The 15,003-nt window shown below is 42.9% G+C and overlaps 5 protein-coding genes across 6 annotated transcripts; 1 reads left to right on the forward strand and 4 right to left on the reverse strand.

The window, feature by feature from the left end:
• Positions 1-623: 623 nt before the first annotated feature.
• On the reverse strand, positions 624-2,558 carry LOC116162337 (T-complex protein 1 subunit zeta). Its single transcript, XM_031475953.1, has 2 exons — positions 2,357-2,558; positions 624-2,197 (listed from the first exon to the last, which is right to left on the reverse strand). Exons 1-2 carry the CDS (start codon positions 2,491-2,493, stop codon positions 739-741), a joined length of 1,596 nt encoding a protein of 531 aa, XP_031331813.1. The 5' UTR covers positions 2,494-2,558; the 3' UTR covers positions 624-738.
• A 993-nt stretch (positions 2,559-3,551) lies between these two features.
• On the reverse strand, positions 3,552-4,551 carry LOC116161093 (apolipoprotein D-like). Its single transcript, XM_031474302.1, has 3 exons — positions 4,367-4,551; positions 3,969-4,322; positions 3,552-3,920 (listed from the first exon to the last, which is right to left on the reverse strand). The coding sequence occupies exons 1-3, from the start codon at positions 4,481-4,483 to the stop codon at positions 3,804-3,806; spliced, it is 588 nt and encodes a 195-aa protein (XP_031330162.1). The 5' UTR covers positions 4,484-4,551; the 3' UTR covers positions 3,552-3,803.
• Positions 4,552-4,855: 304 nt separating this feature from the next.
• Positions 4,856-10,926, reverse strand: LOC116161092 (protein mahjong). The gene is made up of 3 exons (XM_031474301.1): positions 10,850-10,926; positions 10,109-10,789; positions 4,856-8,505 (listed from the first exon to the last, which is right to left on the reverse strand). Exons 2-3 carry the CDS (start codon positions 10,785-10,787, stop codon positions 4,940-4,942), a joined length of 4,245 nt encoding a protein of 1,414 aa, XP_031330161.1. The 5' UTR covers positions 10,788-10,789; positions 10,850-10,926; the 3' UTR covers positions 4,856-4,939.
• Positions 10,927-11,176: 250 nt separating this feature from the next.
• LOC116161372 (zinc finger and BTB domain-containing protein 20-like) lies at positions 11,177-12,907 on the forward strand. 2 transcript variants are annotated; one of them, XM_031474703.1, is made up of 4 exons: positions 11,177-11,377; positions 11,428-11,589; positions 11,635-12,022; positions 12,086-12,907. In XM_031474703.1, exons 1-4 carry the CDS (start codon positions 11,234-11,236, stop codon positions 12,706-12,708), a joined length of 1,317 nt encoding a protein of 438 aa, XP_031330563.1. In that variant the 5' UTR covers positions 11,177-11,233; the 3' UTR covers positions 12,709-12,907. The 2 variants fall into 2 exon arrangements, with proteins under 2 accessions (XP_031330563.1, XP_031330562.1); XM_031474702.1 differs by having other exon boundaries at positions 11,635-12,907.
• Positions 12,908-13,231: 324 nt separating this feature from the next.
• On the reverse strand, positions 13,232-14,924 carry LOC116161373 (phosphate carrier protein, mitochondrial-like). Its single transcript, XM_031474704.1, has 4 exons — positions 14,765-14,924; positions 14,350-14,553; positions 13,503-14,299; positions 13,232-13,449 (listed from the first exon to the last, which is right to left on the reverse strand). The coding sequence occupies exons 2-4, from the start codon at positions 14,543-14,545 to the stop codon at positions 13,366-13,368; spliced, it is 1,077 nt and encodes a 358-aa protein (XP_031330564.1). The 5' UTR covers positions 14,546-14,553; positions 14,765-14,924; the 3' UTR covers positions 13,232-13,365.
• Between the last annotated feature and the right edge of the window lie 79 nt (positions 14,925-15,003).

A 15,003-nucleotide genomic window follows, 5' to 3' on the forward strand; every position in this document is an offset into this window, starting at 1 on the left:
TTTTATTACCAATACCACGATGTATGGCACACAAAAAACTCAAAAGTTGGTGGTGGAGGTGGTTTTAACAGAGTGGTGGACCCGCGCACAACGCCCCAATCGTACAGTAATACGTATCGGACAAAATTTCCAGGAAATTTGCCTGATAGATATTCTCACACAATTAGGATGTTGTCAGGGCCAATCCGCCCATGTGTGCGGCGCATAGAGGCGTCAAGGCAGTAGGGGCGCCGGATGAAATTCCAGCACCAACTATTGAAATTATTTATATTCACTTTCAGTTGTCATAGACAATATAGGGTAACAAAAACGCAATTGATAAATAAAAATTACCAAATTTTCAGAAGTAGAGGGACAAAACAAACGCATTGATTTGTAATAAAAAATGCTACTCAATACAGTAACCTCGGAAAAAACTTTCCGTTGCAAATGAGAAAGGATTTCAATTGAATTTTAAAGGAACACTTTTGCTGTATATTTCGAACTACTACAACTACATCGTCCTTATTTTAGGTTTGTGGCGTTCCTGTCAGAATTTCAATTATAACTCCAAAGTAATCATTTAAGTGCCCGCTTTACTTGACAAAAGTGTTAAGATTAAATCAACAATCTTTAGAAGAATAAAAGACTGTTAAATGCATTTATTAAGCAGAGAAAGTATGAGAATGTTATGAGAAAGTAGAAAACGAGCTGTAAACAAAAATTATAAATACTAATACAAAGAGATTAATGACAGAATCATCCTTTAAGACTGCTCATCCCAGCTCGCATGATCTCATCCACCAATAACAAATTACTTGCGATTACCGAACACGAATTAATAATTTGTTTTTTAACAATGTAATTATCGTATATGCCCATTTGCTTTGGATTAATCGCCTCGCCCGAACTCAAATCCAATCCTACAGGTTCGGGATTTAAACGTGACTCCTCTTGTAACTTGACAATCGTGTCTTGGGCGTCAAATCCAGAATTGACTGCCAGAACTTTGGGAATGATCAGCAAAGCCTCAGCATAAGCGGCAATACCCAATCGCGACTTCCCCTTTACAGAATCCTTGAATATCATTAACTCCTTATAGGCGGTCAGCTCGAAGGCACCCGCACCCGGTATGATCGCCTTATCCTCGAGCGCATTGTTAATGGCACGCAAACCGTCACGCACGGCATCTTTGATCTGCACTAGTGTGTGCTTATTGGGTGCCTTCATTAGGATCGTAACCGACTGAGGCACTTTGCATTCCTCGACAAATGTAAACTTGTTCTCGCCCAAAACGTGTTCGTAGACTAGACCCGCGTATCCCAAATGAGACTCGTGAAGATCATCCAAATGATTCATGGCTACGCCCCCACATGCCAATGCCAATCTCTCCATATTGCGCCGCTTAGCGCGACGTAAAGCAATAATACCCTCTTTGGCGAGCATGTCTAGACTCATCGGATCGATTCCCTTCTGATTGATGACGACAAACGACTTATTTGTACCGTCACAAAGCTTCTTCTTAAGCGCAATCACCTTCTTAACTCTCTCCTCGATAAATGCCCTTTCCGCTGTAACCATCTTCTCGCGTTCCTCCGCAGTTTTGTAAAAGAATCCCGAATTCACCTCGCTCTTCTCATATTCCATGCTAACATTACATGTCAAGATATAGGCATTGGTGAGCTTTTTCGGCATATCAGGATGTCGGGAGCCGTGGTCGAGCACAATTCCTTTAATTAGTTGAGTGTCGGTGGCCGTCTTGTGCTGCATTTCCATCAACTCAACCATGTGCAAGTCTACAGGCTTGTCTTCCTGACGAATTGCAAGGATGGCATTGACACAAATCTCAGTTAAAACGTCAGCCAGCTCCGTATGCACTTTAGTTCTAAGACTGGTCCGTGCGACATCTAACAAGTTTTCCCGGCCAATTCCAATTGGTATTTTAAGCTTGTCCAAAATTTCCAGTGTCTTAAATCGAGCCTTGTCAAAGCCTTCGGTCAAAACCCGTGGGTGTAAGCCTTCAGCGACATAAATGTCCGCCTGCTTCAATAATTCCCCAATAACCAAAACCGTCGAGGTGGTACCGTCGCCGGTCATGTCGTCCTGAGCGGTCGAAGCTCTCGCTATGAGCGATGCTGTCGGGTGTTGAATTTGCATTTCGTGCAGCAAAACGTTGCCGTCTTTGGTTATTTTAATGTCGCCGGCACCGGAAACCAACCTATGAAAAAGTGAGGTTAGATTGAGAAAAAAACGATATCTTGGGAAGGGAATCGATTTTAGTGTTTGTTTTTGGGTCAGTTAAGGGCTGCCGAGGTATAAATTAAGCCGTTAATGAATTATAAGTGGATTATCGCATAAAACAAAGTCATGTGCTCACATTTTCACGGTTCCTTTCGGTCCTAAATTTGACTTCATTACATCTTGTATACCTTTCGCTGCTGATATATTTACGGCTAAGGCTTGAGCAGCCCTGGCCACTTCGGCTTTGGGATTTAATAAACTTATCGCTGCCATTTTAAAACACACCAAAAGTTGCAGAAGGTAGAAGGAAGAAATCGTCAACTGTCAAACGAAAACGACGGTTTGAGAATACAACGTTGCGGAACTTACACCGAGTTGCCACTTTTAATTTATAACCTCCTTTGATCAGATTTCTTTTAATAACCCCAGCACGAGGGCTCTTTACAAAAAGGCCGACCATTCGGACGATTAAAGCCCCCCCCCCCCCTTAAACAAGGTAGCACATGGTCTCGTTACTTCTTTAGACTGCTAAAATCGCCAATGTGAAAGTAGTCTTACACTTTGCGCGGGTTTATTTGAAAGAGAGGTCCCGATTTCCTAAAAAGTGACTTTCAGAGCAATTGCTTGCTTTTAGGTAAACTTTAAGAAAAAGCTAGAGCTTTTAAAACCCTAACAGAACTATATAATCTCTATATACAATGCACATACCCTAAATAGCTTAAAAATCGCAGCCTTCGAGGGTGTTGCAGAGCAATCGAAAATCCTGTGTTTCGGTATATACACATACGCACTGCTTTTTTCCAAAACATTCTACTGTCTTACCAGAACATTTGACTCATTTCTGAGTTTAGAGATGCTTTAATCTCTATAGGATTTTCTTCTTTCTTTTCAGAGATTTCTAACACTTTTATTCCAGTGATCTGAAACGTCCTGCAAAAACAGAGACCGCTCTATATAAAGGTACTTTTTCGATCAGACCTCTCAATCAAAAGTTACAGATCAATTTCGAAAGAAAATTCAAAGGGCTTTAACTTTTGAACTAGTAGCCCAATCTTGGAACTGTTTGAAATTATGGATTCTACAGGCCACGTTCTATACGAAAAATTTTTTTCCGGGACGATCTGAGACAATTTTTTTTCCGGGCAAAAAAAAGGCAGTGTAATACCTTCCTTTTTTCCAAAAATCGACTGCACCAAAATTTCTCGGGAAAACACTTTTTCTTGTTCTAAGACCGTGGGGCTTTTTTTTTATGTTGTACATATTACACCTGAAATTGGTCATTGTTTAAACAATGCCATCACAGTCATATTTTTTTTGAACAAAATACATATCGAAAAAATTGTTTTAATATCTTATAATGCGTAGGAAAAAAGGAATGCGAAACGCGCAACCTCGAATTTCAATTTTGGATAAGTTACATTTTGTTGACTTGTCAAGAGCATTATTCCCATTGTGAAACATCATTTAGGTGAGGTGGCAATTAAGACAGAAGGGTCCGAAACAAGCTTTTAGTGGCGTCTAGCATTCTATTGCCTCCTCCTTTTCTACAAGTATTCTGAGGAACGATACAATATATCACAATCCTAAAAGCGTATGAAGGGATATTTCCATGTAGTAGGCGGCTCGACGGTGCTAGTTTCTGGAGGTTCGTAGCAACGAACCGATGTTGTTAAATTATAACTCGAAAGTAAATGTCTAATCTGTAAAATAGTTACAGAAAGTACAAGATCACTAACACATTTACAGACCTGTTCCATCGTATTCTCGTCCAATTCCGGATTCCGTGACAGAATCTTTGCAGACAGCTTACACGCAGATGCCACTTGTTTGTAGGTCAAGGTGATGGCATAGGTTTTGTAGTCCGTCTCAAGTACAACAAAGTGACTCGCTTGCTGCTCTCTGGGTTGTCGCAGAAGCATGGTGCCACTGTTTAGACCTGTCACCAGAAGCTCACTGGTTCTATACTTGTGGCGCGACTTCTCATCTAGGTCGATTTCGAAATATTGAAACTGTCCCCGTCGTTCTCGGTTCTCCAGTATACCGTACTGAAGACAAGGGACAGTAGATGTGGATTTTTCAATGGTGTACCATAGTCCTAAAAACTATCTGCATCATTAAAATGGCGTAGGTTTTTAAAAGAACTCACTTCAAACACATCGAAATCAACCATTGGATTTGCTGCCGGGCAATTTCCTATAAAAGTAAAATCGCAATTACCAAATCCGAAAAGTGTTACCATAAAAACAAGTGGTGTAGTCGCCATGATTTTTAATAGTTTGTATGAAATGACCTCAACTTTTATCTTTTCACTGATAAACGCATGTTTACACAGTCAGCATGTATGAGACCAGCTTTTTACAACACTTTGACCGCCCAAGCGGTAAAATCTGATTAATGTTCCTGATCGGGGTAACTTTATCTGCGAGCAAAAAAAAATGAAAAGTACCCCAAAATCTGAAACCAAAGGGGGGTTATTGCAGGTAATGGAAATATTAAATATATGTCTCTTACCATGCCCGTTTACTAGTATACTACTGTGGCCATAGCACAAACCCGCTTGTCTGCTCGTCGCCTAGTTACTGTAAGCTACGTATGAGTTTTTTCAGCATAGGGGAAATGCAATAGTAGAAATTACTTGCCAGTTTACAACTACTGTATTTCATGATTATAAATAATAAGAAATATTATACACAACATTACAATAGAAATTAATTTACAATTAATAATCAAAAAGTAGATCTTCAATGGCACTTAAACCGGATGAGTAGCTTCCATGCGAATCATCGGACTCATCTTCCAAAGCGTCCGTCCAACTACCATCGCTCTCATTATCCTCGTCCTCTTCACCTTCATTGTTACCATTGTTATCATTTTGGGACGTGCTCAAAGGTATTGTATCGTTATCCGACCCGTCCTCGTCGGAACCGTCCATATCGTTCTCGTCGTCGTCCTCCTCCTCCTCTTCCTGTTCGTCCTCGTCGTCCCGCTTGCGACCGACGTCGTAGATACGCACGACCGACTCCTGGGGCGCGTGATAGACGCCCAAATTTTCGACGATCGCGATTTGGGTATCGAAGTGGTTTACCGCAAGATCGTACACGTTGCGCTTGACGTCGAAAGTCGCGATGCTCGAATAGTCGGTTGCGTCGACAGTTTTGAAGCTGGTCTCGAATGTCTGATCGTCGTCCTCCTCTTGCTCCAGCGAGATCGCGTAAATCGTGTTGTTGATCGGAGCGAAGATGACTTGCGAATGGTTCAGTATCGGCACGGTTTTAAGCAACTGAAAGGTGCGAATATCCCACACTTCAGTATTGGAGACGATCTCCAAACCGTTCGGATGGAATACGCCGCTTTGTGTCTGGTTTAGTTTGTCGAGTTTGTGTATTTGCTTCCCGGAATTAACGTCGAAGATTACGCCATCGCACAGTACCAGATCGTCGTAGGGGCTGAAGGTTGCTTTGTTTCGCGTGTATTGATTTCCGACGGTCGGCACTAAGCTCTTGATGGCCGTTCCCGTGTTTATGTCGTAGATTGTCGCCGCCTCGCCTTTGGTCGCGATCAGTTTGTCTTGTATCGCCTTGCTGAACTCCATGTACTCTTCGTTTCCGAACGTGTGCTTCATTTCGTAACCGTTCATCGACCAAAGAGCGGAGAGAGGTCGGCCCCAGGTGGAGCAGCTGATTAGCAATTGACCGTCGCGGCTCGGCTCCGTGTGGAGGACGTAACTGTCGTGCGCCGAGAAGGACGCCTCCTCGTTCCCTGTGTGGATGTTAAATATGCGAATGTCGCCAGAGTCGGCGCCCGCTACGATGCTCTGGTCGCCCGGGAGGAAGCGCACGCACGTGTAGAAGCCGTCGTCATTTGGAAGTCGTATGGTCTGCACCGGGCAGAAGCGACTGTGGATGAATTTACGATCGAGCGCTTTCGATTGGTAACCAACTTGACGGCGGACTGATCGCAAAGCGAAGTTGCTGGCCGTCTGTATTTTTGGTTTGGGATCGGGACATTTGTGCGGGACAAAAAGATTAAATTGTGGACACGTCGCCATAGGATTTTTACACAAGGCGTGCTGATTGGTGAGGTATTCCGTAATGATCGAGTCCAAAGTGATTCGTGGATGATCAGCACCGAGGGAATCTTCGCTCGGTTGACTTAGGACTTTTAATAGAGGCTCCGCCGATAACTGTTTCTGTAGACGAGGTTTTGGTATTAAATTCACGTGGGGGGAGGAAGGTGTCGATTTTTTTTTAATCCGTATAGCGCTACCGGTACCGTTGTGATTCACGGCGGAACTGTCGGTACTGGAGGTGTTTGTGGTGATTCTATAAGCGGGTGACGATAACGAAAGCCTGGAGCGATTAGGCGTAGTTGCCGTGTAACGAAATTTGTTTGGTGGATGATTGACGCTTGTAGCCACCGAGCTCGACAGACGCGCTTCCTTCTGCAAAGACGTGGCAGTTTCCGTTAAGCCTTGTGCAAGTAGGTGCTGGTGGATTAGTTGTAAAAGTTGCTTGTCGTTGAAGTGTATCTTAGTTTGGGCGACTATGTTGGCTCGGTGAATATTGCCCAACGAAACTTCTAGTTCGTTACCGTAGTGTTTGGTTTTGCCCGACAGCCTTTCGAGGAGCTCCAGAGCGTACTTCTGAAAGTAGACGTGCTCCTGGCGCTTCTCTTGCAGGATGGGGTCGCGCATTAACGTCTGCAGTTGGCCGCTGGTTAGAAGTGGAAGTTTGGAGACAATTTGGCGGACGGTTTCGGATCGTGCTAAACCGGCTAGAGCCTTACAGGCGAGAGTTCGTAAGCAATCGGCGTCCGTAATGGGCGTCTTAACGTTCATGAGCTGTAGCAGCACCATAATACCGCTATTCGAGCGTACGGTCGACCACACTTTCTGTATTAACTCTTCGGAACTCTTGAATTTGGTCTTCTTGCTGGGCGAAATCGTACCGGTCGCAGAGTATCGCGAAATCGGCGCACTCGCTCGGTGAATTGGCGCACAAACGCAGTTTACGATCACTCTCAAGGCTGCCTTTTGAACATCGGGATCGGCAACGATTTCCCCATCGGCCGCTCCCAAGATGATATTGATACCTACGGTGATGATGGCATCATCGGGAAGGTCTACGCGTTCGCAAAAGAGCAATACCACCTTTGGAATTACGCAAGCGATAGCCAACACGTCTAACGCGCAACGCACCGTCTCAGCCCGCCCACTGTAATTCCATTCGTACGCGAAGGCGATGATCTTCAACAGCAAAGTAATGCCCCCAAGTTTGTGTAGATAATCGACAGGTTGCCAGTGGCTACGGAAGGGCATCAGTTGTAGCAGCGTCTCTATCTGTTGTTGAACTTCGTCAGGCGACGACTTACACGCCTTGTAACTCGGTTGCGCCGGGATGATCGCGGCCGTTCGATCGTTCGGCCGAATCTGCGAACGCCTCAAGTGCTCTACCTTTATATACAAATGCGCCTCTAAGTACCGACGGTAGGCAACGCAGACGTGTCTGACTATCTGGCGCGCCGCGCACTCCGCATCCTCATTCAATACGGCCACATTCTCCTCGTTGCACAAAATCGGCAACGTCGCAATGACATTATGTAACTTTCGCAAACCGTCTTGATCGTCAAACTCGTCCAGGATCACTCGAAATTGGAACGTCAACCCGAAAAACATGGTCGCGTGACATCGGCCCGAATCGTGCGAACACTCCAACAGCCAGAGCGCGTACTTCACCAAGTTACAAACGACATATTTCGGCAGCAGACAAACGCGCTCCATCGCCTCCTCGCAATACCCCAAGTAGTACAAGCAAATTGACACTCCAGTCGCGGCAATCGACGGCCTCGGAACGTCCAGCAGAAATTCGAGGTACTTCCCCTGTATAAATTCGATTGAGAACTTCTTGTGACACAGCAGCGCCGCCAAGTACTTGAGCGCTTCGAAGGCGAGTCGCGCCTCCTTCGTCTCCTTCACGTTCACGTAATTCAAAATAAGCTCGAGAACGTTGTGCTCGAACACGTGTCCCAAGAACTCCTGGTACTCCCCCATCGGCGTTAAATAGCGCAGGATCAGTATGCGTTTCGTCGCGAGCGTCGGCGGATGCAGTTGCAGATTGCCGATCATGTAACTCTCCAGCTCGGCCCACGACGAGTTACTACTCTCCGGTACGAAGCTGTTCGGACAGCGCAACGGGCTCGTACTCGGCGGCGTGAGATTATAATCCAATCTTGCGCGTTTACTGCTTCGCTCCTCGTCGTCGTCGTGACATCTCGACTCGATTGTACCTGAAGAAAAATGAATTAATTTAATTCATATTTCTATCTGCTTCTATCGCGTGGTGAGAGCTCACTCTTACACTCGATGGATACATCACGAGCAGCTGTTATGCTGTGTCCTTCTCTATAATATACAGAACAATACACATGCTTCGCTCTAGTACACCACTTAAAATTGCGACAACCGTAAGTACCTTCTGTTCTGGTTCGTGGTGAGAGAGTGCGCACGCGCGCTCTAAATGTGATAGGAGCAGACCTCCACAAGCGTCTTTTGACGATGCGAAGGCAGTGCAAAAAGGATAATAGCAAAATATACCAATTCAGTTAAACCAATCAGCTCAATGATAAATTAGGAAAAACTATGGTTCACATGGCCACGCTGTCTCTATACAGCGTGGCAAGTTGACAGCGAGACATAAAGAAAATACATTTTCGGCAATTCCTGCTCCCCATTTAAACCTAAAAAAAAACACTCTCGGATAGATAATTAAAATCGACATTAGATACACACAAAAAAAGCGTGCCTAAGCCCTTTTTGAAAAGTATAAAAGCTAAATTAATAAATCCAAAAAGTTGGTAAAAATTGGTTGGCCATGATCTACCTACCGCATTTGTTACCTAATTCTTTGATTTAACTGTGATCTCTAATAAACATGTCAACATGAATAATAATTACACTACAGAAGAAAAGGTCTCTATTGTAAATGGTAAAATCATTTTATGCTGGGAATAGTGCACGGCGAAGTTCTAGATTTATTAGTTAAGTTTAAGGATAGGCAATCGTTTATAGTGTAATTATTTCACCCTTTCGTGGTAGAAGTGAGATGATAGTCAAAGGAACGATTTCTTGTAGTGGGTAGTAGGTAAGTGCGACATGTCACTCCATGGCCAACCAGTTTTTACCAATTTTTAGGATTTTTAATTTAATTTTTAGCTTGTATGAGACTCACAGTTGCGTATTTATACGTTATCCGATGGATATTTTAATTATCTATCCGAGGATGTTTCTAATGTTCCTGTAGGATGAAATGGGGAGCAGGAACTCCCGAAAATGTATTTTCCCATGTTATTTCCCTATATCCCGCCGTCAACTTGCCATGCTGTATAGTGATTTTAAAAGTGAACGCATACGCCACCTATTGCACATTGGCAAAATTATTTTCCCCTTACATGGCAATTTCAAATCTTTCTTTTTTTCAAAATTTGTAGAAAAATCCTTAAGTATCTCAAACTGCGTAAGTTCTGCACTTTTCCGAAATTTTTGTCAAAAATTAAGATCCTCCACGGATACATCGGTACCGTACAAATTTGTAAAGTATAGTGCAATTCACATTCAGATGACAGTGTTACTGAGATATCGCAATGCTTTTCTATGTGAGAGTATGTACAGTTCCCAAAGTCTATTACAAATGTTTGTGTCATATCGATGTCAAAGTGGCCCCGAATGTTTTAAATTATTTGTGCAATAGACTATAATTAGCAAAACCTACAATGGCAATGCTGTTATCCTATACCGGTGCATTGCCATCAGAATGTGAATTCCACTATAGTAAATAGTCTTTTTGATCTTCACAAATAATTGTTTGACTAATTATCGGGTAACAATACATACCATTTGGTGGTGTTTTGAACTGTTTGCCAAAATCATGCACATAGGGGGGAGATTTCATCGAAGATAGATGCGCAAAAGGACGTGCGATTCCCACATGGGGCTCAGCAGTTTGGAACGAACGAAGACGTTGAATCATCAGCGGGACAAGTCGACCGTTCTGTTCACGATATCTCGTCGCTATTTCCGGTATTTCCATCGCGGCAGCGAGCAAACCGGTCGCATAGCTTTGCAGAGGCTCAATGGAGTTTGTTGACCACTTGATGAGACGTTGGATCAAGCTGTCCATGTCGGGTTGGAACACTACCGAAGTTTCTAGACCGGGCATAATGTCCAGCATAAGTCGGCACGCGGCGATGTTCAATTCATCTACGTTTCTATTTGTTATACCCAAACGGCTGTAGTAAGTGTCGCGTAAATAGTCGTTCACTAGACGAGTCATGAAGTTGTCTTTGCGAAACAATGCTTTTAGGATTTGCCCGAGTTTGCATTCTGGATCGGTGCGAGAAGGGTGACGTTCGTCAAAAGGGTCTGGATCCATTTTTGAGTAGTTCTCCGTTTCTTGTTCGATCTTTTCGGCTAGCTTTAAAAGTGTCGGTACCGGGTTATAGCCTGGTTGATTTTCGGTGTCTTCCCATTCTCGTATCAAAGTCGTCACTTCCGTTAACGAATTCGCCTCCATTTCTTATAATAAATTATAATTTAATTATTAAATAACAAACAAAAGTTAATAACATTATTAACCTCAAATTCTGTCATTTGAGCACCACGCCAAGTATTCGATGAAACCACAGTCTATTTGTGTCTACACTGCGATGAAACTGTACTCATGGATTCGAATATACAGAGTATTAAGAATTTTTTGGCACTCAGTGCGGTGTAAATTCTTATTTCTGATGCAGACGAATTGTTTAATAATTTAACAATGTGACGAAAGGCACATGCATAGATTTAAAGATTATGTGACACCACGCACAATTTAATTAAAAATATCTTCAAATTCGACGAATGAATCAAAATTCGAACATTCGTCGAACGAAATATGGTAAAGTCGCAACCTGTAATATTTGACAACTATCAACAAACAATATTATGGCAACTTTTATTATTTATTTAAATTAATCTAAAATGTCCGGATATAAACGAGTTAATTTTTACGAATTGTGTCGTTTGTGCGCAACTAATCAGCAGAAGGATAAGACCCACATATTTCAAGAGGAGGGTAGGAAAATTCAGCTTCAAAACAAGATCCAAAGTTGCCTGTCTCTGAAGGTATTTGCGCGAAATTCGTGAACTGCTGCCAAACACTTTTCATGTTTAAGGTGTGCGAAAATGACTTCCTGCCCAAAGTGGTGTGTTCTCAATGCTTACGTTCGCTGGAGGAGTGTTGTCTCTTTCGTAAAGAATGCTACAGTTCGGAGACAATGCTTTCTAGCTACTTCAATAATTTTAGGTACACCGATGACTTTAAAAAGTCAGGAAAGGTACTCTAATGAGTCGACTTTCGTGTATATATCTTGTTTCTTTAGGTGTATATCAAAGACACAAGCTCGAAAGTAAGCGCATCCCAAACTGCAGCTTGCAACACAGTCGGGACAAATTATAATATAAGCGTGATACCAAATACTAATTTAGGCAGCTGTGTTACGCAGGACACGGTACCGTATTACACGCTGCATTTACCTACGGTTGTTTCCCAGCCACCAGAACCAAAGATTCCACCCAAAGAAGCTAAACTGACACAGCCACAAATAATTTACAATCTGAACACCGTTAAAACCGCCGTATCCAATTTACCAAAGGATAATAATGATCATGTCGGCAATGTTACAATTAATTCGAACGGCGAAATTGTCACAATCGCTCCGTGTGTCGATGTTAACGCTTTAGTCAAGCAAACGCTGGGTCAGAAGATTTGTAAGTTAACTAAGCGGCCAAAGATGCCCGAAAAGACTGACATTCCAATAATTGATTTGACAGCCGATCCGAAACTAAATTTTCCACCGAAACCGCTGGTGTTGCAATCAACACCAGTCACTCACGTACATAGCGCACAGAAGCTTTCCAGTTACTCGGATGCAATACATTTCAATTCGGCGGCGGAAAACGTCCCAAATATCAATCCGGAGCCGCCGCCCGGTGACCTATATGCCTACACAGGTAGTTCAAAGCAAGCCAGTACAGAGCTGATCAACACTAATTCAGAGTTTTTAATGTCGGCTGAGGTGAAACGTCACTCGTGTGACATCTGCGGCAAGATGTTCAAGCGGCGCGAGCATCTTTACCAACACATGAAGCTGCACACCGGTTTTAGACCGTTTGTGTGCGAGAACTGTAACAAATCTTTCTTGCGGAAAGAGCACCTACTACGACATATGGTCGCACACAGTGGACAGAAAAATTACACGTGCACGATCTGTGAGAAAAGCTTCTCGCGCAACGACAACCTGCTCAAGCATAAGAAGATACACTCGAAACAGAACAGCTTTACATGTGAGATCTGTCAGAAGCAGTTTGTGATGGAGCATTACTATTTCGCCCACAAACGTACGCACGACAACGAGAAGTGTAATCAAATGTGGGGTTTATTGAAAGCGATTTAGTTTACCTCCTCTGTATGAAACATTCAGACTAAAGTGATAAACAATTTTGATGTGTTACAAGTATTAAAATCCCACGTAAATGTAATCGAATAACAAAATCTCGAATTACCCTTAAATGTAGCTTTTAGCAATCTTATCTGAAATACAATATATATAATTTATTGAAGAGCAATATTTGAAATTAGAAATATCCATAAATTTCACTGCTTTTGTTAAAGGATTGTAAAATTGGGGGCCAAGAACTTGGGTGGAACGGCCTGTATATTATTCAAAATACCATAATCTTTGATCTATAATTTTAAGGGCTTGGGAGCTTTTAGTCTTATATGATCAACTTGTTTTGGTTGTGCGTATACATAAACTACAAATTGAAGTACTAGAGGTGATCTAATAACTCGTATTAGAATCTTTAGCAACGTAGAAATGTTTAAGGACTGTAGAGTTTAGCTTTGCCATAACCGGAAAGCACCAGCCACTATTGTTACCGCAAGTACTCAGTACAGATTTTTGATAAAAATAACTATTTATTAATTAAAACAGTTTAATTTAAGACGAAACTTCTGTACAACGCAATGGTAGACACATTAAGAGAAACATAATAATTAATTGCTCCTAAAGCAAATACTGTAATAATTTCACTACATTCGTGGAAAGAGTTTATAGTTTTCCTTGCGCCTGTAACTTCTTCTTCAGCGATTCTGGCATTTCTGCCGGAGGTGGACGTGGCATACGTGTGGCGACCTACAGCAAAAAATGTAAAAAACTGAGCGGCGCCCGAGTTAAGTTAGGAATACCTTAAATGCATCGTAAATGAACCACTGTAGTGCAGTCAGTGTACCGATCATCACAATTCTTGTGGCCAATCCCTTCCACATTCCCATAAATCCAATTTCGTTAACGATCTGCGAGATGGGCACCCCCTTCTTTTGGTTCAATTTTGAGACGACAGTATCGGCAGGGTGACTGACAATGGCACAAAACACACCGGCAATATAACCGGCGGCGAACGTCACCACCAGCTGCTCGGCCTTTGTACACTCGGATCTAGGTTTCGGCACGACATTTTTGTACAATAGCTCTACGGTCTTTTCAAAGCAGGCGAACTTCATCATTGTGTACGGAATCTGTCGTAGCCATAACGGAACCAAACTCTTGTAAAATCCGTTCATACCCTCCTCACCCATAATCTTAGGCCACGCCTCACGCATTGTGTTTGCAAAACCGGGCGTAGTTTGGATCTTTACTTTGACCGATTCTAATGGAGACAGTGCGATATCGGCGAAGAATTCGGCGCTTGCGCTCGCAGATAAATAAAGCCACGTTCTGTAGAGGTAGGCGTTTTCCTCACCCAGAAGATCCGTATAGAAGACCTTGAAGACTTCGTAGAAGCCAAATTTGAAGAATCCCTGAAGGGAGTAACCGATAAACGTCGGCGCCCATCCTTTGGCCAGACCTTTGGCGCCGTCCTCGCGTAGTGTAACTGCCAAACCGCTGAATAAACTTTTGTATTTGATTGGATCAACTTGGATACGGCATTTTACTAAATCAAGAGGTACCACAAATGTGTGTGTCGTACCACATGCTAAAATACCTGCGAATTTCCCATTAGTAATTTCCTACTTGTACGTTGTCGGTTTTTACCTCCTAAACCACAGAGACCGAAGTACTTAAATGATCCAAACTCGCAACTTTCGCCCGGATTAGGAGGACCGGCGGCAGCCGCTGCGGCTATTGTACGACCCGCTACCAGAGACTTGACTAGGCCTTGTTGGGGGACGAACGGTTTGGTGTCCTCCGGTGTTTGACACATCACCCTTTGTAACATTGACTGGAACATCTTGCGTACTGTAATGGGATTACTGTTACATAATGGGTCAAAACTTGACTTGATCGATTTAATATCTACGTCATAACCTTACAAAATTACATAATGCCATTTTGAACGGCCAAATCTCTCCACGAAATTACCATTCGACTTAGTTTAAGTTTCGAAAATAGTCGCTAGCGAAATTGGAAAGATTAGGCTGTTAAATACGTGAAAAATTGTAGGACTTACCTTCCGATTAGGGCCTAGTCTGCAAAAGAACGCTACGCCGTATGAGCACGAAGTGATCACGTCTCCGCCACTGACACATGACAATTGACATTCACTCACATGATATGGCAGGTGTCCAATAAAACTAGCACAATTGTTTCGTATTTTCAAAGGTGCGCCTTGAAAAATTCAATTGCGAAATTCATGCAAATTTGGGATTTTTCCAAATTGGGCCCTGAAAAAACTCTCCCACCATTTTT

The sequence above is a fragment of the Photinus pyralis genome, unplaced genomic scaffold, assembly GCF_008802855.1.
Source record: "Photinus pyralis isolate 1611_PpyrPB1 unplaced genomic scaffold, Ppyr1.3 Ppyr1.4_LG10, whole genome shotgun sequence".
Classification (NCBI taxonomy): domain Eukaryota; kingdom Metazoa; phylum Arthropoda; class Insecta; order Coleoptera; family Lampyridae; genus Photinus; species Photinus pyralis.

Excerpts from the sequence above, each read along its gene's own strand:
- LOC116161373 (XM_031474704.1), bottom strand. The coding sequence starts at position 14,545 with ATGTTCCAGTCAATGTTACAAAGGGTGATGTGTCAAACACCGGAGGAC. Across the intron at positions 14,300-14,349 it reads CGGTCTCTGTGGTTTAGGAG|GTATTTTAGCATGTGGTACG; the intron begins GTAAAAACCGAC and ends GGAAATTCGCAG. Across the intron at positions 13,450-13,502 it reads TCATTTACGATGCATTTAAG|GTCGCCACACGTATGCCACG; the intron begins GTATTCCTAACT and ends TTTTTGCTGTAG.
- LOC116161093 (XM_031474302.1), bottom strand. The coding sequence starts at position 4,483 with ATGGCGACTACACCACTTGTTTTTATGGTAACACTTTTCGGATTTGGT. Across the intron at positions 4,323-4,366 it reads TTGATTTCGATGTGTTTGAA|TTTTTAGGACTATGGTACAC; the intron begins GTGAGTTCTTTT and ends TGATGCAGATAG. Across the intron at positions 3,921-3,968 it reads ACGAGAATACGATGGAACAG|ATTAGACATTTACTTTCGAG; the intron begins GTCTGTAAATGT and ends ACTATTTTACAG.
- LOC116161092 (XM_031474301.1), bottom strand. The coding sequence starts at position 10,787 with ATGGAGGCGAATTCGTTAACGGAAGTGACGACTTTGATACGAGAATGG. Across the intron at positions 8,506-10,108 it reads GTTCAAAACACCACCAAATG|GTACAATCGAGTCGAGATGT; the intron begins GTATGTATTGTT and ends ATTTTTCTTCAG.
- LOC116162337 (XM_031475953.1), bottom strand. The coding sequence starts at position 2,493 with ATGGCAGCGATAAGTTTATTAAATCCCAAAGCCGAAGTGGCCAGGGCT. Across the intron at positions 2,198-2,356 it reads CCGAAAGGAACCGTGAAAAT|GTTGGTTTCCGGTGCCGGCG; the intron begins GTGAGCACATGA and ends ACTTTTTCATAG.
- LOC116161372 (XM_031474702.1), top strand. The coding sequence starts at position 11,234 with ATGTCCGGATATAAACGAGTTAATTTTTACGAATTGTGTCGTTTGTGC. Across the intron at positions 11,378-11,427 it reads AAAGTTGCCTGTCTCTGAAG|GTGTGCGAAAATGACTTCCT; the intron begins GTATTTGCGCGA and ends TTCATGTTTAAG. Across the intron at positions 11,590-11,634 it reads ACTTTAAAAAGTCAGGAAAG|GTGTATATCAAAGACACAAG; the intron begins GTACTCTAATGA and ends TTGTTTCTTTAG.